The sequence below is a fragment of the Nelumbo lutea genome, chromosome 1, assembly GCF_056320005.1.
Source record: "Nelumbo lutea isolate HS-2025 chromosome 1, American lotus-T2T, whole genome shotgun sequence".
In the NCBI taxonomy this organism is placed as follows: domain Eukaryota; kingdom Viridiplantae; phylum Streptophyta; class Magnoliopsida; order Proteales; family Nelumbonaceae; genus Nelumbo; species Nelumbo lutea.
In genome coordinates, this window is record NC_142684.1 from 180,713,869 (window position 1) to 180,738,980 (window position 25,112).

At 38.2% G+C, this 25,112-nt stretch overlaps 1 protein-coding gene across 1 annotated transcript in view; it reads right to left on the bottom strand.

Annotated features, from left to right (window-relative positions):
* Positions 1–24,335, bottom strand: part of SUV2 (protein dimerization) — a 37,158-nt gene extending 12,823 nt beyond the window's left edge. Inside the window, exons 1-9 of the mRNA XM_088961158.1 lie at positions 23,833–24,335; positions 23,542–23,580; positions 21,860–21,978; positions 20,266–20,363; positions 19,183–19,529; positions 16,876–16,944; positions 14,225–14,304; positions 11,651–11,989; positions 11,457–11,563 (exon numbers count right to left, since the gene is read on the bottom strand). Of these exons, the coding sequence (XP_088817284.1) occupies positions 11,457–11,563; positions 11,651–11,989; positions 14,225–14,304; positions 16,876–16,944; positions 19,183–19,529; positions 20,266–20,363; positions 21,860–21,978; positions 23,542–23,580; positions 23,833–24,192 (1,558 nt within the window). The 5' untranslated portion in view covers positions 24,193–24,335. The remainder of the gene's footprint in view (positions 1–11,456; positions 11,564–11,650; positions 11,990–14,224; positions 14,305–16,875; positions 16,945–19,182; positions 19,530–20,265; positions 20,364–21,859; positions 21,979–23,541; positions 23,581–23,832) is intronic.
* Positions 24,336–25,112: the final 777 nt, after the last annotated feature.

Here is a 25,112-nt window from a genome sequence, read left to right on the forward strand (position 1 = left end):
CTGATCAAGTCCATTGCAAGACTTCTATGTCATTGACGACTCTAAAGCAGTCGGTATATTCATGCTCCTCTTGTCATATTTTACTTCAATTACTAGAGTAAGCCCATTCTTGCCCAGTGTTTTTCTTCTTTCTCAAACACATAATACATACGTATATACATATACAATCCATAGAGAACATTGATTATATAGGAATTTTTCCTTGAGAAGAGGCAAAGTATAACTTTCATTAAAATGGGAAATAAAACCCCAAAATACACATCATCAAAGTTTAACAGTGAGGGATTGTACAACCAGAAACTAAATATACTTCACTTCAAATGTAGTTTGTGTAATTTTACCAAACAGTATTCTTATTTTTCTGATTTTTTGATAAAATATTCTTATTTTCTGATCAATATTCATAAATGGGAAGCTCTGCAACTGCAAGAATCCAATCTACACTGCATCAGATGACTTCTTCTTTTCTGGTCATCACATGCGCATAAATGCATCCAACCATCTTGGGTCCAAAATCATCAAGCAAAGGTGGCACAAAAACCACCTCTTAGTACTCGTGGGATTTTCCTTAACATAGACTGCTCCCTACGGTCTCAATTAGACCTGTTCATGGGTCAGGCTCAGGGTTAGCTTTTGACAAATTTTGAATGGGCCAGACCCAAAACCCAAGCCCGAAGCAGTGTAAAATGTTCATGGGCCAAGCCCAAAGCAACCCATGAACATGTCTAGTTTCAATCACCCACCCACATGAACCCTGCACCACCAAGGTCCTGGTTCTCATGAAGGGCACACCCTACGTGGGATTCATCACCTCAAACCAGTGTTTTAAAAGTCATGCCTAAGCGCAGAGGCAAGGCACATTTCAGGTTTTGTGCCTCGCCTCAGGCCAGGTGCCAGGCAGCCCAGTCTGAGCGCCTTATGTATGTATTCAAATTTTTTTGTTTAATTCTCTAAATATTCAGTTTATAGATAGTTATTATCATGTATAACAGTTATTTTTTTATTTTTTTACACTTGTTGCATACCATATAGTAAAAAAATATAAGAAAAGTAATGGGAAATGAATCAAAAATTCCCAAAAAAGCAAAAGAAGTCTGATTGTCGAACTCCAGTCCAAGTCTCCATGCACAAACCTTCTTGATCATCCAGATTCAATCCATTCTTCAATCTTCCAGTGGCACATTCAATCAGAAATAGGTAACTTCTTCTTTCTTTCTTTCTCTTTTATTTTCTTCTAACTGTTTTGCACTGAAAACAGGGGCTCCACCCCTTCTTCTTTCTTTCTTTCTTTCTTTTTTTTTTCATCTTTACTGTTCTCCACTGAAAACAGGGGCTCCGCCCCTTCTTCTTCCTTTTTCTTTCTTTCTTTTTTACTTTTGTTCTTCACGGTTTTGCACTGAAAACAGGGGCTCCGCCTCTTCTTCCTCCTTATTTCATTCTTTCTATTTTTTTCTTCACTGTTTTGCACTGAAAACAGGGGCTTTGGCCCTTCTTCTTCTTCCTCTTTCTTTCTTACTTTCTTTTTTTTTTTCATTCTTCACTGTTTTGCACCAAAAACAGGGGCTCCGCCACTGATAAAAGGGGCTCCACCCCTTCATTTTTTTTCTTCCACAGTTCCACTGGTCTGCAGTTTGCACTGAAAACAGGGGCTCCACGGCTCCAGCCCTCTTCTTCTTCCTCCCTATTTTCTTTATTTCTTTTTTAGTTTTATTTCTTTATTTCTTTCTTAGTTTTTATTTTCATCTTTCCACTGTATCCTTCATCAGTTTTACACCAAAAACAGTGGTGCAAGTTCCATTTATTTTTCTTTCTTTCTTCCAATGATTTTATCATTTTACACTTTTTTTTTATTTCTGCTACTGATTTTATTCTTTTTTTCTCTAATTTTTATACTAAAACATTGATTCTGTCTTAGACTCATAATAGGTTTTACTGTGGTGTGGTCTTGAAGTCTTGGGGATTCACATCACATTCAGTTCAGGTAAATACACTAATTTTCTATAGATCTGCTGTATCTCTGTATAGTTTTTTTATCTTTTTCAATATAATTATACTTGTAACTTAATAGTTATGTTAATAGGTTTACTGTGTTTAATTTTGATACTACGTTATTTTAATTATTCAATTGTTTAGAACTTTAGACTTTAGAATAGAAATTAGAACTTTAGATGGCATTGTCATACTCATATCTTAACTATTAACTCTTAGAAATTTAGATTTTATTGTTTTTGTACTTTTTTCTGATTTTTTTTTAATTTTTACATATTTTTTCTATTTTTATGCATTTCTGAAAAAATTTGTGCGCCTTTTTGAAAAAGGCACGCGCCTTTCGTGCCTTTTTCAAAAAGGCACGCGCCTCGCCTTGCGTCTTGCACCTCAGGCACAAATTGGCCCCTGCGCCTTGCGCTTTTGAACACTTTTTCAAACCCAGATAATTGCCTTATTACAAAAAAAAAAAAAAAGGCTCCACTAAAATACAAATTCAAAAGCCCAGTCAAGGAATAGGTAAAGTATTTGCACTATTAAAAAAATTCCTTGAACCAGATTAAGCCACAGAGTCAGACAATTGGTTCAATTCTCTTGGGATCCATCTGTAACTACAGCCAAGGGACACACGTCTCACTCATTTCATGGAGAAGATGAGCCAACCCCAAACTTATTAGCCAAGCCAATCACATCCCTGGAATCACCTTCTACTATCAAAGATACAGCATGTTGTGGAGCAAGGTTTTGGGCAGTCAAGAAACATGTCCAAAACAATGGGTGTAGCATTCCTCTCTATCATCTTGGATAAGGAAAAGTTTTTCCCCTGTTTCATATCAATACAATTAAAGATTAATAATAAAAAATGTGTAGCAGAAATTCAGATGGATGAGTGAGAAAACTATAAAGGTTGGTGAAGAAAGGAGAGGAAGGCAGAGGTGAAGAGTGAGGGAGGAAGTTAAGGAGGGGGTTTCAGAGGGGGGAGAAGCTGAAGCAAGGAAGTGTGGATTTAAAGAAGATTGTTGACAGATGGAGGCCGACGGTTTTTCACTGGCTAGAAAATGGAGAAAGACATTGATAGTGGAAAGGAAAGACTTTCTTTTGGAGGAGATTTATTATCAGAAAGAGTAACGATAAAAATAAGAGAAGGAAGAAGAGGCTCAATACTGCTTATGAGTGGAGCTGTTCCTTGGTTTCAAAGCTTTCTGGACGGAGCAATCCATGTAAGCTGGTGCGAAAAATGGTGTAGTATTTTCAGACAGCTATGGAGGGAATACCATGTTGAGAGAAGGAGAAATGATAAAGGATGGTTTGTTCCTCTGGAAGAAAGGTTCGAAAAAAAAGAAGAAACAAACAATAATCATCCCTGAAGGTGACAAATTACAGGGCTGGATCATGATGGCTAATGCACTCCATGGAAGACTTGCTAAGTTGGAGTCAGGGACGGTGAAGTATAAGGTAGATAGAGTTGATAATGGATTGAGCAAGGAGGAAATGACAGAAAGAAGGAAAAGATTAGAAAAGTTGGGCCTAGACGAGCCTGTGGAAAGCCAAGATCAACCAACGGTGGCTTTCACAATTTCAGAACCAAAACTCTCACTGGTAGGAGAGAAAGGAATCTGGGAGAAGAGACTGGTAATCTCAACAAAGACAGAGGTTAAAGATTGGAAAGGGTTATTAGAGGAGGTGTCGGAGAAACTAAGGCTCCCTGGGATTGTTATTCTAATCCCATTCAATGAAAAGAGAGCACTGCTTGATGTGGGGGAGGCAACGGTTGACTTCACCACAGTGGAAACAAAGGAAGGAACTGTAGTGATTGAAAATTGGTGTCCTTTGGCTAACTCAGTAAGTCCTGTTGTTGGAAACTTCAGATTGAAAATCCTGGGTTTACCTTTTCACCTATGGTGGAGAACCATTTTGGAGAAATTAGTCATGGCGATGGGCGGTGTTCTTCTCTCGTATAAAACTTCAGAACTGAGAGCAGTTCACTTAAAGATCGCTGGTTTAATGGCTGAAGCTGTGCCAAGAACGATCAACATCTGTGCAGATAGATACTGGCACAAGGTTTGGGTCGCTTCAGAAGTTGAAGCGTTGCAATGGTGTGTGAGGCAGAAGCTTGAGGATGACAATGAGTTGGCAAGATGGATAACACTTGGCAGGAACAAAGATAAGTTGCTTAGCCACGTCAGCAATAGGAGAGAAGTTCCTTTTGGAGAAAAGGCGAAGATTGTTTTGGGAACTGAAAAGTCTTGCGCAGAAAATACAGCAGTAATTAATGAAAAGTTCTCAAGTAATTTTGAAATTAAAAAAAAAAGGTTAATAGCCGGTTTGTCCTATGCAGATCTAATAAAAAGGGGAATACGGTCAGATATAGGGAGGGGTTCAAGTAAAGCCGGGTTTGGAGTTAAATTAGCCCACTCTGACCCAACCGGTTTGATAGTGGCTCTGTGCGAGCCAAACATTGAGGCCCAGGGTGCTAATGCCGACTCAGGTGACTCTTTAAGTAGTCACGTGAGTCGGGCTCCTAAATCTTTGATGGTAGACCGTATTGCTGGTCTATCATCGTCCCAACTTCTGCTGCACTCGAAAGAACGCAGGATGCGCGCAGAGAGTAAGCCTATAGTGAGGCAGCAGCTTCAGTGGCTTCCAGTCGCCAAATCCGATGAGGGGGAACAAGGAATCTCTGGTGAAGACAGGCCTAACCCAAGATACTCCAAAACAGGGAGAGATGAGTTGGAAGAAGAAGGCGCAGGTTGGGTAAGTTGCAACTCTTCAGAGGACGATGCTGAGACAGACTTGGAAGCTGAAAATCAAGTTAAGGATGGGATAGAAATGCTGGAAGACACCTTCAACACTGACATTCTTTTTGCTGAGAATGTGGAAGACGCTTCATCTATGCTAAGACCCGCCGTTGAGAAGGGGGGAAGACTTTACCTCCACGCTGAGAATCCCTGCTGATGGTGAGCTGACAAATGATGCTACGTGCTACTTGGAGGCTGGGGGGTATAACCGAACCTTGGGAAGGAAACAATCAAACAAGATAACGAACAGGGGGCTGGGAATAAATGAGATGGAAATGACTGAACACCAGAATTCAGACTTTGATATATCAGGAGGGGATGAACGACAGAGCCCCAGAAGTACCAGCAAGGGTGAATCATGCCTAGGGTGTGACCAGCATAAGCATACTCTGCCACCGAATTGTGAAACCCAGATTGTTGTTGAACAACCTCTTCTTTCAGACCCAGGTATGTTTGTGGTTTTGGGTTTTGAAACTAATCCTTACTCTGCTCTTGATGGTTGTCTCCCAGATTCCAGGCCTGCCTCACTGCCAATTTCTAAGAAGATAGAGGAGGAATGGAACAGGAAGGGGTGTACGGGGGGCATAGAGAGGACGAAAATAAAGGCGCTGAAAAAGGAATTGAAAGAGAGGATTCCTCAGCTGAATTTGTAAGAAAGCTAGGCTGCAAGATTAAAAATCTGAATGAGCTGAAAGTGCATCTGAAGAATAAGAAAGAGGAAAGGAAGTCAGAAAAAGAAGGTTAAGTGAGGTTGAGAGGCTGAAAAAGGATGTAGAAGGGGACAAGGAATTTAGTGAGAGGAGGGTAGGGGAAGGGAAGGAGAAGATTAAGGGAAAAGTTTAGGGGTGGGGTGGATTTTTTCCGGTACAACGAAGATTGTGAGTTGGAGTGTGAGAGGATTGGGGAAAGCAAGTAAGAGAGCACTAATAAAGGAGGTCCTAAGAAAGAAAACCCAGAAATTTTTTTAATCCAGGAATCTAAACTCATGACTTTTGACAAGAGTTGGGCTAGAAGTGTGTGGAGGACAAACGGTCTCAGCTGGGCTATGAACCCTTCTTGGGGCTCATCAGGAGGATTAGTCACTATTAGACCTGTTCATGGGCTGGGTCGGGCCGGGCTTTCACTTTGTATTAACAGATTTTTCTATGCCCGAGCCTAAGCCCAGCCCGACCATCGGGCCTACAACTTGGGCCCGAGCCAAGCCCTCATAAAAAGCCCGAAGCCTGGGCCTGGGCCCAAGCCCGAAATTTAGCCCATGTTGTTACTACTGCTGAAGCGGCTGAATAGAGAGAGAGAGAGAGAGAGAGAGAGAAATTATAAAGAAAAAATAAAAAAATGTATATATTAAATTATAAATATATATTATTTCAATAAATATTATATTATTTATATATTTTATATAATATAAAATAAATATTATGTATTTTATAAAATATGTAATGTTGAGTCAGGCCGGGCTGGGCTCGAGCCGGACTTTTTTGACAAATCCCGAGCCCGGCCTATAACACAGTCGGGCTTACTGTGTTAGGCCTGAGGTCAAGCCCGCAGGCCTAATCACATGACCAAGCCCGAGTGGGGTGCGGGCCGGGCCAGGCCATCGGGCTACTCAGCCCATTAATAGGTCTAGTCACTATGTGGAAGAATGAAGTGGTAGAGGGAGTTGAAGAATTAGTCGGAAAATTCTCAGTGTCTGTTAAATTCAAACAAGTGGGAGATGGGTTTGAATGGATCTTAAATAATGTTTATGGCCCCACCAGATACAAACAAAGGAAGGAACTGTGGGAAGAATTGGAAGATATTAGAGGATTATGGGATAGACCTTGGTCCCTAGGAGGGGATTTCAATGTGATTAGATTCAATGAGTTTATAAATGTTTTTGAACTCAAGGAACTTGAACTCCAACATAACAGATTCACATGGTCAAACCTCCAAGTTGATCCAATTTGTTCCAAATTAGACAGATTCCTTTTCACTGCAGATTGGGAAGAGCATTGGAGAGACATGGTGTCAAGGGCCCTTCCAAGAGTAACTTCTGATCATTGGCCAATCTCACTCTTCAAGTCTGAATTTAGAAATAGAGGACCTTCCCCATTCAGATTTGAGAATATGTGGTTGCTTCATCCGGATTTTAAAGAGAATGTGAAGAAATGGTGGAATGCAAGTAACTCGGAGGTGAATTGGGCAAGTATGAGATTCCATTGGAAGTTAAAAGAGCTTAAAGGTAAAATTAAAGAGTGGAACATTCTTCACCTTGGGAGATCAGAAGAAAAGAAGCAACAGTTGATTAACCAGTTAGAGGAGCTAGATGCAAAGGAAAACCAAGGCTGCTTTGGGGAAAGAGATAGAGAGTTGAGGTGGGAATTGAGGAAAAATCTGAAGGATCTACTTTTTAAAGAAAAGATCAGTTAGAAGCAAAAATCCATACACGAATGGGTGAAGGAGGGAGACAAGAACACAAAATTCTTCCATGCTATAGCTAATGGTAGAAGGAATAAGAATTGCATTTCTAAATTGGAGATTGATGGTATAACTTTTAACCCAACAAAATGAGATTGAAGGGGCTTTTGTGAATCATTTCAAATCTATTTTCAAGAGACCCTTAAATGAGAGATTAAGGATTGAAGGTTTGGATTCGCCCAGGCTCCCTGGTGAGCTAATTGATTGGTTGGAAAGAGAGTTTGAGGTGGAGGAAATAAGGGATGCCATATTCTCTATACATAGAGCTAAAGCCCCAGGACCCGATGGTTTTACGATGGCTTTTTATCAAGACTACTAGGAGATTATTAGGGATGACATCCAAAAGGTGTTCTCGGAATTCTTTGAAAGAGGAGTGATTAACCAACCCTGGTCTGAACTCTACTTTCATTGCATTAGTCCCAAAAAAGGAGGGTGCTTGCCACTCGAAGGAGTTCAGACCCATCAGCTTGGTTAATAGCCTATACAAAATCATTGCCAAGGTTCTCTCACGCAAAATTAGAGAGGTTCTCCCCACAATTGTCTCCCCTAACCAAGGTGCATTGTGAAGAATATGCAAATTGTGGATCAAATACTAATAGCAAACGAGAGTGTGGAAGATTTCAAAAGAAATGGGAAGAAAGGGTTGGTATGTAAATTGGATATAGAAAAGGCTTATGACCTGGATGATTGGTCTGTGTTGTTCAAAGTGCTTGGGTCCTTTGGTTTTGGGCAAAGGTGGTGTAAGTGGATAAAAGGGTGCATTCGGACTTGTCACTATTCCATTTTGGTGAATGGTAGGGTGGTGGACCATTTACCAGCTACTAGGGGTATTAGGCAAGGGGACCCCCTATCCCCCTTTCTTTTTACCCTGATTGCTGAAGTTTTGGGGAGGATTATGGAGAGGGCAGATTCTAAGGGTCTGGTAAGTGGTTGGAAAGTTGGAAGGGATGGAATTCAGATCACTCATTTACAGTTTGCGGATGACACGATTCTGTTTTGTGGAGGGGAGGAGATAAGGTGGGTTAGAAACTTAAAACGGGTGATTAATGTCTTTGAACATGTGACCAACCTCAAAGTCAACTTTGATAAGAATTGTATGATTGGTGTTAATATGAGGGCCGAAGAGGTGGCAGAAAGGGCCCAAATATTGGGATGCAAGATTGCACAGTGGCCTCTGAAATATCTGGGACTTCCCTTAGGGGATAATCCTAGTAGAAAGGACTTTTGGAATCCAGTGATTGAGAAATTCACAAAAAAGATAGCTTCATGGAAGAAAAACCATCTACCTTTGGGTGGTAGGATAACATTGATTAAAACAACCTTGGCGAACCTCCCGATATATTTTCTGTGTTTAAGATTCCTGAGGAAGTGTGTAGGGTGTTGGAGAAATTCATGAGAGATTTCCTATGGGAACCTGGGGGGGAGAAAAGGGATCATAGAGTCAGGTGGGATTTGATAAATAGAGCTTAAAAGGATGGTGGTCTTGGCTTAGGTAACTTGCAGAAGAAGAATGAAGCCTTGTTGGGGAAATGGTTATGGAGACTGGCAAAAGAAAAGGATAATTTGTGGGCTAAAATAATCCTAAGTATTCATCTAGGGCTACAAGAGCTTCCCCCTAGAAATCCATTCATACTATTCTTCCACCTTTCCTTCCTTTTATCAGGTATGACCTTTGCTCTAGTACTTCTGTAAGATTTTGGGAACACATTTGGGTGGGTAACTCACCTTTGAAAGAGCAGTTTCCTTCTTTGTTCTCTCCCTCAAGGTTTAAAAATGAACTTGTTGCTGCTTTCCTAACCTATTCTACTTCTGGCCCTGTTTGGAACTTGGGCTTTCGGAGGCCTCTTAGTAGGGCTGTTCATGGGTTTTCATGTGCGAAAATCAAAACCAACCCGAACCGTACCGACTTAGTAGTTAGTAGTTAGTTCCTAGTTAGTAGTTACAACCTACTTAGTTCCTACTTAACTAAGTTGTCTCTATCCTAGTTACAACCTAACTTAATTTCTAGTCTTCTAGTTAGGAATGACATTAATGGCAAGTATTGTAAGACAACTAGACAAGGAATTCTTTTGGAAAAGTTTAAAGAAAAGAATCAAAGGATCCTAGTTTCTATGGTCTTTTACACCAAATAGGCAACCAATTACAATTAGAATTAGGTGTCATTTTTTACTTAGATTAGAAGGTCTTCTATTTTCTTAATAACTTGATTGGGGGGTGCTCCTGCTTCACAAAATTATTGACCTGTTTTCTCTTAATTTATGTGCATTCCTTGCTGGATGATGTTGCTAACTACTTCTTTGACGCCCAATCTACCAATTTATTACCATGGTTGAACTTAGAGCCGAAACCGACCCAAACCGACCCAAACCGACCCAACCCAACTCAAACCGACCAGCTCGGTTTTGCTTAACACAAGGTCGATTTTGGTTTCAATTTCAGGTAACCCGACCCAACCCAACCCGTGAACAGCCCTACCTCTTAGAGACTCTGAATTGGATTCCATTTCTAATTTGATTAAGATTTTGGAGGAAGTAGTTGTTGACCCCTCTAGATTGGACAGTAGGATTTGGGCTCCTACTCCTTCGGGTATTTTTTCTTGCTCTTCCTTCTTCAAGGAATTAACCCATTCCCGTTCAGCCCTTGATCCTCCTTTCCCACCTCCGGAAGTTTGGGGTAGACCAATTCCTCCCAGAGTAGGTGCTTTATGCTGGGAAGCTATCCTAGGAAAGTGTAACACTTGTGACTTACTTGAAAAGAAAAAGCCAAGATGGTGTTTATCCCCACACTGGTGTATCTTATGTAAGAGGAATGGTGAGAGCTGTTATCACTTATTTGTTTCCTGTCTTTTTGTTTCAGAAATCTGGTGTTGGTTTTTCTCTCTTTTTGGTTGCAGGTGGCCCACTCCCCCAAGTGTACTAAGCTTGTTTAACTATGTCCCAGTGAGGGGTTTAAAAAAGAGAGGTAAGATCTTGTGGAGATGTGTAGGAGCAGCTGTATGTTGGTCAGTGTGGGAGGAAAGAAATCAATGAACCTTCCAGGAAAAAAAAAGGAACAAAGAAGCCATCATTGATTTAATCTACATTAGGGTGGTTCATTGGGTCAAGTCTAAGGAGCTTTTTGAAGGTATCTCAGCAGGAGACATCATTAGAAATTGGAAAGAAGTTGCATGGTCTGCTCAGCTGTTTAATGCTACTGTTCCAACTTGGTCTCCTCCAACTATGGGGTTCACTAAATTGAATTTTGATGATAGCAGCAAAGGGAACCCAGACCTTTCAGGTATTGGAGGAGTGTTCAGGGATGAAGAAGGTCGAATTATGGCTATGTTTTCAGGGCCTATAGGCTGGGGGTATTCTCTTAGAGCTGAAATTTCAGCAGTATTAGAAGGAATTAAAAGAGCCAAACAGCTGGATTTTAGGATGCTGTTGGTGGAGGGTGATTCTAAACTGGCTGCAGAAGGAAGAAGTTAATTTATGGAAGTTCTCGAAAGAAAAAAAAAATCCAGCTCACTCAAGACATGCAAATTCAGTTTCAGTGGTCCAAGAGGAGCGCCAATTCTTTTGCAGATTATCTAGCTAAACAAGGGGTGGGAAGAACTAGTTTCTTTTGGGCTGTATTGTAATGTGATGTTTTTTGGGTGGGGTAAGAGATTTTACCCCCCTTCTTGTTGTATCTTATCCATATCCTTTTAATTAATAAAAGTTTCTGCTATTGATCAAAAAAAAAAAAAACTAGAAAGATTTTTTTTCGAAGATGTTAAGGTAAAATTTTATTGCTGAAATGACAATAGAAGTAGCACCGATTGGTGATAAAATGAGAGAAAGTAAACCAGGATGGTTTGGTCAAACACAGAGAAGGTCATATACAGAACCAATGAGAAAAACTGATTTTTTACAAGTTGAAGGCTCGAGAAGAGCTAGGAGCATACCAAAAAGAACATGGTTTGAAATAGTAAGAAATGACTTGAGGGCCCATAATTTAACAAAGGATATGGCACTGAACAGAGTGGAATGGCCAAAACAGGGTTTATGTAGCCAACCCCATATAGCTGGGACAAGGCCTAGTTGAGTTGAGTTGAGTATATTATAAATCAGTGGATCTTTTAAGGACACTGATCATTCCTAAGATGACCTTGCCAACCCATGGATAATCAACTAGAATTGAATAAAAAAAAACCAAAGTCAACCAATCTGATGAAACCAAAGCATGTGAACCTACAATTTAAGAGAAGAAATAGAAGCTGCAGAGCTTGCTTTTGCACACAAAATCCAGCTTCCTTCCTCAGCAACCGTGGCAAACTTTCAAACAGCTTTTCAAAACCAAACCTGTTGCAAGGTATTCGTTAGGACAGAAGAAAAAATAATGCAAAATGCCTGGAGACATCTAATGAAAAATGATTCCACTGAACTTACTTTTCTCTTTCTAAATATGGATTACTTCTCATAAGAACCAGGTTCATGATAGATATTGCTTCCACTCGTATACATTCTTCTGTGTTCTCCATAGCAATCTGATGCATCAGCCCAAAGAGTGAAACCCAGTTTATACGTGAAAGAAACGTGACATTGGCAGGATTTTCATGCTCCTTGTATAGAGTTTCAACATTGAATAATCTTGTACTAGATGAGATATAATTTGAAAAGAAAGTTTCATCCCCTTTTTCACCAAACTGGCCTCCACTATCCACCCTCCCGGATACACAGGGCTCCAAAATTTTCATACGATGCATGCCTTCGACCATAACATTGTCCCTGAGTAGAGTACACTGAAAGATCAAATCAAAGTTTATAAGCATCTAATCAAAGTTCATAAGCATCTACATTTAAAAATAGGTGAAAATATTGGGAGCATAAATCCATCAAAGCAGCATAACCACAAAATAAGGCTGATCACAAGTCCAAAAGGAAATTCTTCAGTCAAAAAAGAAAACTAGAAAAATTACACAATAGAAAATGGTACCAAATATAATTTTAAAAATTACAATATACATAAAGCAGCATAAGGCAATTAGTCGGCTCCTGATTTTTTAAGGAACAATGTTATCCATTCAACTTAGTACTTTAGTAGTATTCAATTAGTCAGCTCCTTATTTATAACAATTATCCTTTTCATAAATTAGTTTTATAATTTTCCCACATCTCTTCTCAGATTCTGAAGCAATCCCCTTCAACCTTTGTATTGATAGGTCACCTTTTTAATAACTATTACACTTTTTATGGTAGATACTAATGGTTTAGTGTATAAGATTATAAAAAAAAGGGGCCTTCCAATGTTAAGGGCTTACAAGTAATTTTAAAAACTAAGAAAAACAAAAAGGACAATGAATGCATAGCATGAATTCATTCCTCATTGACTACTTCTACAACTAAGGGCATGAGTGGAAAAATTTGTGATGCATCATAATAAGCTACCCATACACCTAAATGAAATTGACTACAGCTAAGTTTGGGAGTGCTTATTTGAAAAATAAGTGCTTCTTTAATAAATGTTTAAAAGTAGGTGCTAATTATAAGCACTCATGAGCGTTTGGTGAAACAAACTTATTTCAATCAGGGGTAATATAGGTATTTTCAAAATGACATGGTGGGCCAAGACAGGCCAGAAATGAAATAAGCACTTAAAAATAAGCCTAAAATTTGGACCCACTTATTTGGGCTTATTTCCCAAACACAAATAAGCACTTATTGGTGTCGTCCTCATCCAAAACAAGTGCTTATTTTTAAGCACTTCCAAACTTGGACTATGTCTAACCTGAAAGGGAAGAAGAAACCCATTATAAATTTGTATGGGAAAATGAGAACACAGACTGAACACTAAGCCATGTAGTAATCATCATTACAATCCTTTCAAATCCAAAGAAATCTATTGTAAGCTATTCTGGGAGTGTTTAGAAACTTCAAAGCTCACCTTGGATATTTTTTTGGTAATAAAATAAAAAATTATTAAAAGAAAAAAAAGAATTACGAGGAAGGTGACCAGAAGTCACCTGAAAGAAAGACACAAAAGAGTTCCAAACCCACCCAAGCACCATCAAATTATAGCCCAACCAAACATGAACCAGATTACCAGAATAACAAATACCAAGTTTCCCAACAACCACACCAAAACACAATCACACCCCACAATCAGTCTTCACAACAATGAAACTCAAGCAAAACAAACCTACTTAACAAATACGAAGAACACATGAAATAAAAACCCAACAGGTACTTCCCATCCAACATTCCAAATCGAACAAGACAAGCAACAAATCATTTTACTTCTTTTGGATTTTCCTGTATTTCAGCATCTTCTTATTTGGTCAAAACTCAAATAGCCTTCCTTCTAGTCTACCAAAGACATTTGACAGGCTGATGCTTTTTTCAACTTTTGAATCTTCTAACTGCAAGAATACCCTTCCTGAGTTCCATTACATCCTTAGTCTTCTCATTAACCCTGAAAGACTTTCTACATAGTTAACAACAGTCTCCCTCGAAGGTAATGGACAATTCTCTTCCAATTCTTTTGTTCTTTTGGATGAATATTCTCTTCCAATTCTTTAAACATCTTCTGAACAAATTCCTCTCCTCCTACTACAAGTAGTCCCATCGATTTGAACACTTCTACTACTAATTTTACAAGCTTTCCCAGGCAAAAAGAAAATGTTTAAGGCTCTACATAAGCTTTAAATAACGAAATGGACAAGGATGGAAATCTTAAGCTAACCAGTATAAATTTATGATTATTAATTCATTCATGGTGCAAATAACCTCTAATAACGAAAACTGTACATCTTTGACAATCACTGCCTAAATCTCAATCTCACAAGCAATACTTATTTCTACGGTAACTAATCCAACCAAGAAACAAAGGAGGAAAAGTGGGGGAAATACATCTAAATGAGTACTTTAGCATCAAAACTTTAGCATTCTTCACTTTAAGCATCAAAACTAATACTCAACAAGATATTGGAAAACATCAGACAAACGAGTAGTCTCAAGTTCTACCTTCCATCATATCTGTCTGATTTCAACATGTATTGCAAGAGAACGTGTAAGATGTGCAGAGATCTATGTCCAATAACAGCCTGCACCACAATGGAGTAATATATTTAAAACTGGAAAACAGAATGATAGAGAAAGAATTGACATTACAACAGGCATGAATACTCCAAGGAAAAGACAAAAAACAGACGCTAAAGAATTAAATAATAGTTATGATCGAGTCATTTTCATTACACTCAATTGACAAGGCAACAACTAGGCAATAAGGCACCAATGGAGGATTGCTTAGCATAAGTGCCTTTGAGGGATTATATACTAGTTTCTTTTCATAATTTTCTCATTTTGTTAGGGCTCAGTAAAAACAAATGTTAGTGTAAGTTATCTTGAAGCCTCGTAGACTTCAAAACCTGAACCAATAAGCAAGGAAGAACCAAAGAACTTCTTCTTCCTAGGACAAAAGGGGCTTAGCCCCAATATTTTCTAAATTTTCCTTTCTCTCTTCTTTTTCTTCTCAATAATACACTGATTTCTATATTTTAAAAATTCTTACTTTTTTATGAAGATTTTAGAAGATTACAAGTTAAAGATAGTCGCTGGTTGCTGTGGAACTTAAGGAATTACACTAGAATTCATGGTCTTTTTTTTCAAAACATCCATTGCCTAGGCAACTAGGTGACAATGCACCCCCCCCCCAACTAGCCTCACCTTGGTGCCATGAAAACTATTTATACTGTCAGATTTATTAGCTCAAGAGAAAGGACTTTTTTCATACCATAAAAGCGGCACTACAGTTAATGAAAATGAAATCAATATTCACGTCACGGAATGACAAGGGTGCAAATTAAGGGGGTGAGGATATATATATATATGATTAACACGCCAGACAATATTCATTGAAATAGATTCTTTTGCATAAACAAACAAGATCAACACTGTTTTACAAGGCGTGCCTCTGTAGTTTGCAAAGAGCAAGAACATCTAGCAATGAAATGATGTGAGTAGAAAGAGTTTTCCTTTAGGAAAAACTACAATTAAAATGGATACATATAGAATCAAGTGATGGGATACACTGATTTGACGGTGCTAATCACCATATATGTGCATATATATCCAGGTAATTAACATATTACTGAACACTATTCAGCTACCTAAATAGATGCAAATCAGACATCACTAAAAAGAAGTTTTGATAAAGATAAAACTACAAAACAGAAAATTACAAATTACAAATAAAGAAATTTGGTGAGCAGATTATTTTTCTTGTAGGCAGCCTAAAAGAATTGTAATATGTTATGGATCTTGAAATCCACTTTGCTCTTTTCATCATCCTCTCTTAAGGTGTTGTACTGCAAAGAGAATGCCCCCATCTCCAGCCTCAATAAGGATTTTTTTTTTGAAAAAGGTAAGGTAAATTTATTAATAGAAATCAGAACCATACAAAGGACCTCCCAGAAGGGAGCAAAGAATGAGAACAGCCTCTCAATAAGGAATTATGGAATGTCCCTATTCCTCCAAAAAGGTACAATTGTGGAATATTCCTGTTCGTTGAAAGTTATGTACCTTTTGCTTGGTGGTAGCTAATAGGAAATTGACAAAGAAGACCCTATATGGAAAAAGTGAGGCATGGTCTCTGCATACCCCCATGCCACTGCTGCTTTTTTGGATCAACAACATGAAAACATATTAAATTGATGATAAAAAGTAATGGCATAAAAATACCCCCCAGCAACCACACTATTCTCTTTTTTGTTTTATGTTTATGTCTCATATTGATCAAAAATATGTCAATATGCCATGGTTACATATTTACTCCTTTACTCTTAGATGTTTTCTGCAGAACTCAAAATGGCTGAAAAGAACAGTCCGTGGAATTCAAACCAACATCAACTGTTCCACATAATCATAAATGTATAAAAATCAAGATTTAGACTTGCAAATTTCTTATCAGTCATTTAGATCCTTCTCTTATCAGCAACCAGATGAAAGTGACTTAATTAACAAGGCATAGATGAGAAGAGAGATAAACGCCCTACCATCTAAAAGAACAATTGAGGAAAACAAAGTGGTAAACAGTAAATACTGACTAACACCCATGGGTGTTAAGTTGTTGGTTCATTTTAAGTGTGGTACCTTTTGAGAAAGCTGGACCTCAAACTTCTTTCTTTAAAAGATAAGAGAGGTGCCCAAGCCTAGTGGTTCCAGAACTGGAAATATAGGTTAAGAAACAACTTTCCCTTTTTAAAACCGTATGGAAAAAAATAAAACATAGAATGGAAGCCTCCTTCAAATAATAGAATGAAGATGAATTTTGATAGGAGCTCCCTGGGAAACCCAGGAATGTCAAGAACTGGGGAATGAAAAAACTCCAGTTCCTGAAATTCCTGGTTTTCCCAGGGAGCTCTACTCCCTCTTCTTCCAGTATTTTTTACATCCTTGAAGAATCTGAGGAGTTTTTTCCTTTTAATTAATTAGTGAATGTAGTGCTACTGTATTCATAAAAAAAATTGTAGTGCTACTGCTTCAGAAAACAAATAGGAGATACATCAAAGATTCTTGCCATGCAAAATGTGCTTAAATATTGGAATACCACATCCAAAAGACCCACCATTCCGTTCTACAAACTCCAAATATGAAAACAGATTTTTATCACTCACATTTTGAAGAACACAGAGGTCTAGTAGTGCTTCATATACAGAATCCAAATGCACCAACCTATTGCTGAGCTGTAACATGGATAAGAAACACATTAATCAAAGAATTATAAAAATCAAACCAAATAAGCAAAATATAGTTCATGCCAACAGTAATTTTAACAAATACATTTAGGACAACAATGCAGCCTCATTTGATGAAATGCATATCCTTTTCATCAGTCTAGCCTTTCCAATAAACCAAAGGATGAGGGCAAAAGGATATTGTCACTAGAAATGCCTTGGCTCCAGCAACAACAAATCAATATCCACCATGTTGCAAAACTATAGATTATAGGACTCAAATGCTGTGGACAACTTTGGACTTATGAACCAACAATTTTACATTTCCACACTAGCTGATGAGAGGACTTTCATGAGCACGAACATATTAAGCAAACTGATGCATGGTTACATATAGACATATGTAAACAATGATGTCCCAATAGCAGCGGTACTAGCAGCAGTACAAGGTATACAAATGGATAGTCAAATAGGAGTGAACAATTCGTTAGTAGGAGACTCCAAGGTAGTAGTGGGCTGGCTGAATAGCCCAGGGATCTGTTAAAGAAAGTTAAATGGATGACAAGAAATATGACTGTTAGGTTCCAGTGGGTTAGCAGATCAGCAAATGTAATGGCCGATTCTCTGGCCAAGCAAGGGGTGTCAAGGGGTGATCTGTTTTGGGCTACTTTGTAATTTGTATCTAAGGTTTGGGCATGTTTAGTGTTTATGATTCAGTCCTTGGGGGAGGTAACATCTCGTGCCTCTTCCTAGGCTTCTTGTATTTCCGATATTTATTTCAATAAAATTACTCTCATTTATCAAAAAAAAAATGATGTCCCAATAGTTTTCCATTTCTTAACATGGAACAAATGTAACTCCATAAGATTATTTGCACCAAAATATACTCAAAATAAATTCTTTTTTTCAGATTGGTCACTATAGATACTATATTAATATAGAATAGGACACAATGCAAGCCATGAAGAAGGCAAGCAAGATTACATCTTGTAAACTGCAATGAAGTTGATGACCTCACCAAAAAAGGGAGCACCTAAACCCTCAAGCCCTTGAAATTACCATCCCCTACCCAGCTCAGTCTAAAATGCATAGTTGCAATTTTTCTTTTGTTCATGGATAGAATTTTCATATGCATTGAAATGTTTGATTGAAAGAAATTTTTACTTTTTCTTTTAGTAGATTCATGAAAAAAATATTGTATGCAAAAAATACCAAACAATTGAAAAACCAGCATCTTGTCACCACCCACTAAATGATCCCATCCAAAGTTGCAGCATACCTTACAACTCTGAATCAACTAATCACAATTCCCCAAAACCAGACTTAATAAAAACATGCATGCCTCTTCAACCCCTACCCCTGTTTTCTCCTCTTCCTGTCTCGGGTTTATTCCACCTGTCCTTACACTAAAGAGCTTCTTCCACCTATGCCAATCATCTACTAAAGACAGGATGTTCATTTACCCTATAATTGTCCTTCTCAACATATTGGTGATCCTTATCCTTTTCATCCAGCTTCATAAAGCATTCATAAGCTATTCTTAACCCTCCCAAGAAGCCAACCTCAACTTGATGCTTAATTCTGCTGTTGCAATTGTTCCAGTTGGCTTCAATGACTTAAATGTTTCCCCTTTATGATGAAACTAACAGGCAATATTATTAAGTAAACCACCAAAGAAGCCAACATGGCCACAAACCATTTTCTGGATATGAATGAATTAAACCTTGCCCCTTATTGCCTTCCAAGGTTGCTCTTGAAGCATCAAACAACAACTTCAAGGACCAGTTTTTTTTTTTTTCGGTATACAAGGAAATGTAGGATCAAAATTTTAGACAAACTTGCAAACCTACAAATTTATACCATGAGAATAGTAGTAGCATAACAAGATCATGCCAATCAAAATAACATGTTTAGGCAATCAATTTCTGCCAAAAAGTGGAAGTGGACTCTGTACTGTGGCTCGGTTGAATATCCATCTAGAAGAACCCCAAGGGAGTAAATATTATACCACAGTTGATATACTTGACAAAAAAGGCATTGAGAGGACCTTTTCTATGTGAGAGCGCTGTCTTTAATTTTTTATATTTTGTGCAGATTTGTGCCACCTTCTTTTTTGCAATAGAATACAATAAGTTATTACTTTTCCTTAAAAACTAAATAAAAAATAAATATTACATACAATAGCAAGCATAAAGATGCATCTCACTAGCACAAAGGTATATATACAGGCATCATTTAACTAAGCACCTTTGCTAACATTGAATAGAACCAAGACACTTTTGCAGCTTCAATGGATTGAGCAGACTTGATAGAATCATGTAAGGCAGTATCAAAGAAGCTTTTATCTACTAGAGTTTCCTGAGTTAATTTGGAGGACAAGTTCATGCCCGTGCAACTAAAAAGGATGTGAAGGTCTTCTGAGCATGTTGAAAACAACCTAGAGAGCAGGTTTCTTCCTGATCCTTGCTCATTCGCAGTATCCCAGATGGAACACAACTTGCTTGAAAGATCATGATGTCTACCAAACATCAGATGAGGAGTACAAGCATCAAATGTCTCTGTCTGGACTCCTACAGCTTTACAGCTCATTTGTGCTAACAAAAAAAAATCCAAATAGCAAATATGTTAGAACTATATCTTACAACACTTAGCATGAGGCAAGGTGTTTCACCAGCCTAAAATGTAAGGCCTAAGCTGCGTGTGCATGTCTGCCAAAAACAATGTATTTAATTATACAAGTTTATGCTTCATTGGCTTTGTGTCTTCTATCAGGTTAAGGTTATCATGCATAAACCATGTGGAGGCACAAGTAAAACATAATTTCTATTTTCCTTTTAGGGCATTCATATTTTTGTTGAAACCAATTTACATGTCCACAAGGTGCCAGATCTAACCAGAAGCTTGGAAATGTAGGCAACCCACATAAAGCTTATGCCCAAGGTTCAAAATATTGATACATATCGGAGGCTTCCCGATACGCCCTTAGAGGGGGTGTTTCGGGGTCTCAACTGGTTCAGGGGGTGGATGGACCTTAAACCAACCCCTCGGAACCAGATTTGAAAAAAATAAAGAAAGTAACAGCTACCGATACGCCAATAGGCATATCGGGTATATCAATATTTTGAACCTTGCATATGCCTCATCAACATGCCATGCTTCATACCTGGACATCAAGGCACCTCAGCTAGGCCTTGCCTAGAGACATGCCTTGATACCTCCAAGCTCCAACATCTTCACAAAAAAATAGAAGAAAAACAAAAATATCAAGTGATGAAATAACAGGATAGAAGAAACACCAAACTACAAACACATTTTGAATCCAACTCTTACCATTAATGATCCGATGACCATTTAAGTCAATTGAAGAATTTGCAGAGTGATATTGTAAAGAAATGCGAGGATTGTCCTCAACAGGAGCTCCACATTCCCTGCCATTGCAGCATTCTCAACCATGACTTTCCAGAAAATATGGGCAACTAAGTTATCATGATACAAATAAGAAATATCAATGGACACCCTAAAAAAGACTAACAAGATTCACATGGGTCAAAACTCAAAATACAATAAGAATGATATGCCTCAACTACTGAAAATATAGGTGAAGTGGTGAACAAGAAATAAGCCACAATCAAGTGCAATATAAGAACAAGAATTCTCCTGAGGACTCTTGCTTCTTTTTCTTAATGTGCAATTAAATTAAGTATGCCAACTTGCCCAGCTTATTTGATTAAGAAATTGTTTTTCTAAAAAGAGAACTGTTAATTCCTGCTTTCTTTCTCCATTATTATTCATTCCCATGGAGAGGGGATAACTAAATAAACTTCACTTGAATCCCCACAAAAAGTAATCACCTCTTGAGACCACAATACCAATCAATTGATGACTCCATACCATTTGTCTGAACATAAATACAAATTTACATAATTTCAGCCTGTCTCTACTTCATCTGGATACTGGTTGTCAATCTGACCAGAGAACATCTTCAAAATATTTGGTCAATCCTAAAGATGCCATCAGGTTGGATAAGACATTTCACTTATAGGGTTTAATGCATCTCATTTACAACTGAGAAATTACAAACTGGGAACAGAGAAGTAGTAAAAACAGCATGAAAAACAATAGCTCCATATAAGCACATGGATGGTGCAAAACCACTAGACCATAAAATACCCCAAAACGCAAAGGAATTGGGACAACAGCAACTGGTTATCTAAAATCTCAAAATAATTGCCCCATATATACCCTCACTAGATCTTAGGAAGAATGCCAAAGACAGGCCACTACCATTAAAATCATTGCCAAAGTTCACTCAATAAACACAAATATACATTTACACTTCAAAAATTACAATAATAAAGGAGGTAGAAATGTCATGTAAGTTACCTTTTCCTTAACATCAAATTTCTTAAGCTCAATTGAATTCTAGAAAATAAAAGTTAATGTTATGAAACATCTAAGGTGATGTTTGGTATCGATAATGATTCCCCCTTTCCGGTTATCCAGAAATCGGTGATTTTTGAAAAATCACCAAAATTTGTTATTTGGTATCATTTATGCCATGTAATCTGATTTTTAAGAAATAGCCTTTGAGTCTGTTTGGTACTGATTTTCAAGGGCCAATTATTTTTGTATATGAGTTATTATTCAATGCCATGTCATCCTCAAAAAATCAGAATCAGCTAAAAATCAGGAAACTACCAAAAAAGGTGATCCTTGAAAAGGGCTGATTTCAATAATCGATATTTGGCAGATTTTCCGAAAATCACCAAAATCAGCCAATCAAACAGAAATTTCAACACTGGTTCCTCTAATGCTGATATGGCTCTGACATGGCAGTGATTTTCAAGAAATCATCATCAATGCCAAACATCACCTAAAAGTTTGTTGAAGTCACCAATTGAAAAGGAATTGCAGTTTCACTCACACATTTGTGCTCTTCAAATGGTCAATCTCAGCATCCTTTGCCTCAATCTGTGAAACAAGAGAAATAAGCTGCTTTTCTTTTTTATCCCTGTCCTTCTGAAGCTCCACACATTCTTGTTCCTAAAAATGCATGATCATTTAATTCACAAACCCTTGATGAGAATGTAAATCCTTAAGCAGCTTAGCTAATTAGAAAAGGTATAGAATCAATAACAATGCAATAAGGTAAGAATTTGATGCATAGCTGATCAAAAAAGGAAAAAAAAAAAGAACTCGACACATAGAAGAGACCACAAAGCTATAGCCTTTTCTACAAAATTTTTTTAAGTACAAGAAAATGTTATGGATAGGCTTTGCCAACTTCATAGAAAAGGAAGTTCATAGAAGTCAGGAAAAAAAAAAACATTCTGCCATTTCAATCTATCAAGGTTCATTCACTAATTAAATCAAAACACTTGTAATCTTCTCAGTACTGCAACCCATGCCCTTTTTGGCCTTCCCCTTGTCCTTTCAGAGACTTCAACGGGAACTAATTAACTCATTTCATCTGTTCCAAAATTAGTCTTTTTTACATAACTAAACAATTCCAGTTGGGATTTCTCTTAGTTTACCTCTTACCAGAGATACTTTTTGTAGTTGCAGTATTTTTTATGCCATCCCCCTAACTTGCCACCAAATTATGTAGCTTCAAATCCTTATCTCAGACACAACAGTTTTATGTGCATGCTTCTATATGGTTATCAAATACTTTCTCTGTAAAGCACGGCCTATCAACAATATATTTAAATGCTCAATCATTTAGAAGTCAGTGATAATATTGGTTCTTGCAGTCCCTCGGTAAATGAGAAACATCATTGACCTTATTATGCTATTCAAGAATTTAGATGATTGTTTTGATGCACGTGGCATTCTTTGGAAATGGAAATGCAACTCAAATGTTGCTAACACAAATAGAAATGATAGAAAACTGGGAAATAACATCCCAAGTAGGAAAGGTTTCATTTTTTCATCTTTTTCATTCCTCCATCCCTCCTTCTATTTTAAGGTTTGAGATACATAAACCTCTCGCATTTCTAGACCAAGAGACAGCTTACATTTGACCAGGTAGTGTGTACTACATCCCACTTCCATTTCACAGCGACCATTTGGCATGGTTCTCCACAATGAAGTGGAGTTTAACCTTTCCAAAGAAATTACGGTACTTGATTCTATGATGCCAAAGAAATTATAGTCCTAGCTCCTATGATGCAAATGCTAAGACTCTAATTATCAGACAGAAGCTTCATAAAAGATGGCTCTCCAAGTCCATGTTAGCTATATTTTCGGAACAGGTAAAGATGCTTAAAAGTGTAGTGTTTATGCGGACAAGGATCAAAAGCTCGTCCATCCATGACACCGATCTTGTTCAACTGAACCGCTCGCTTTACGTCTAAAACTGATGGATGCATCTCCATTTCCCATAAAGACCTAGACCTAAGAAATAAAAGAAAGCACGCATCCAACTTTAGGCAGTTTGTGAATCTTGTGAATCTCAAGAATGAAGACGAATAAAAATAATTTGGTATTTCAGAAAAGAAAAGTGAGCAAGAAACTTTATCCAAAGATCAAATACGAAGCATTTTACACATAAATATCAATCGGGTTGTTGAACATTATGCATAAGGAGATCATAGAGCAACATACCAAGTTAGCTAGCTGCTTCGAAACACGCCCCAGTTCTCTCTGTCATTCAAATAAAGGCAATAGCGAATGTCAGTTACAGCTATGCTCCATTATCATATAAACCTCATTTTGGCTCGCGATCCATAAATCAGAATCAGCGCTTGATGCGAATCTTAGAAGCAATAATTTTTCTATATAAAACCAATAGAAGCAAAAGAAACAAATCACAAAGAAAGCGATAAAGAGACAGTTCATTTCAGAAGATAAAAAGTGGAGAAAGAAAAGATAAGTACTATTTGATTGGAACCCTACCTTCAATCTGTTGATTTCGAAATCTTTCTCCTTCGCAGCCCAAAGAGCAGCAGGAGACTGAGGAGCAACGACTGATGTGATTTTGGTAATGGCTGAGGGTTGGAGGTGATGTTGGTCCGGAAGCCTCTGAGAGAACTCTCGAGGAGGGGAGAAGCTCAAGAAATCTTGGTGAGCAGGGTAAAATGGTGGTGGATGGAAAGCCACCGTACTGAGCTGAGACAGCTGCTGCTGCTGGTGGTGATGGTGGTCCTGGTAGTTCTGAGTAGGGTTTGTGGAAGACATGGCCATGAGACCTTCTTCCACACGAATAGCTTGATCCAGGAACGTCTCGTCCCAGTCGTCGAACTCCTCGAAACTCATCGCTTCCTCTCTCTCTCTCTCTCTCTCTCTCTCTCTCTCTCGTTCGCTGTCAAACCGGCGGGAGATTGATTGAGATTTGAAGAGTGTTATGCTTAATTGCTTCTTTTTCTTATGCACATGTACTCACTTAGATGTTTGCGTTCGCGTTATCTTCACAAGTAAAGGATATTGAATTGTTGACGATGAGATGAAAGGATCGGACTCTGCTTGTAGGCCTTGTGTGATTGCCTCCGGATTGGAATCTTTTGCTTTTAAGGACATAAATGATATAACATACTACGAAACGGTCTGATCTACCGGATTTGGCTACTGAGCCAGCGGCGAGACCGAATCGCTCCTCACACCGACCTCACAGAATGATCCAACCGCACATCGGAAACATTTTTCTTATTATTGGATGATACTCCCTCGCAATAGACCGGATCTGCTCCTCACACCTGGTGCTTCACAGGCGCCTCACACGCACATCCTACCATACATTGGAAACATCTCCCGTGAATATTAAGTATTATTCATGGGAGATGTTACCAATGCACCGTGGATGTGTATGTGAGGCGCCCATTTGTGAGGAGCAGATCCCGTCTCCTCCTAATACACAATGGGATGTATCCGTGAGATTGGTGTGAGGAGTAAATCCCAATTCATCGACGTGGGTTGCAACGGAATTGGAAAATCCTCTATACAGAGTAACGGGATCTGCTCCTCACAAATGGAAATTGGATTCAGTCATAGCAAAGTCCATTCAAACAACCATCATAGCCTTGTATTAGGAATATCTCCCCATAAAATAAAACATATACATACGGAGATGTTCCCAATGCAAGGTTGTAAAGACTGTTCGAACAGGCCTTGCACTGATTGAAGCTGATCTCTCACAAATGGATACATCTCCCATGAATAAAAACCAAAAAATACGGGAA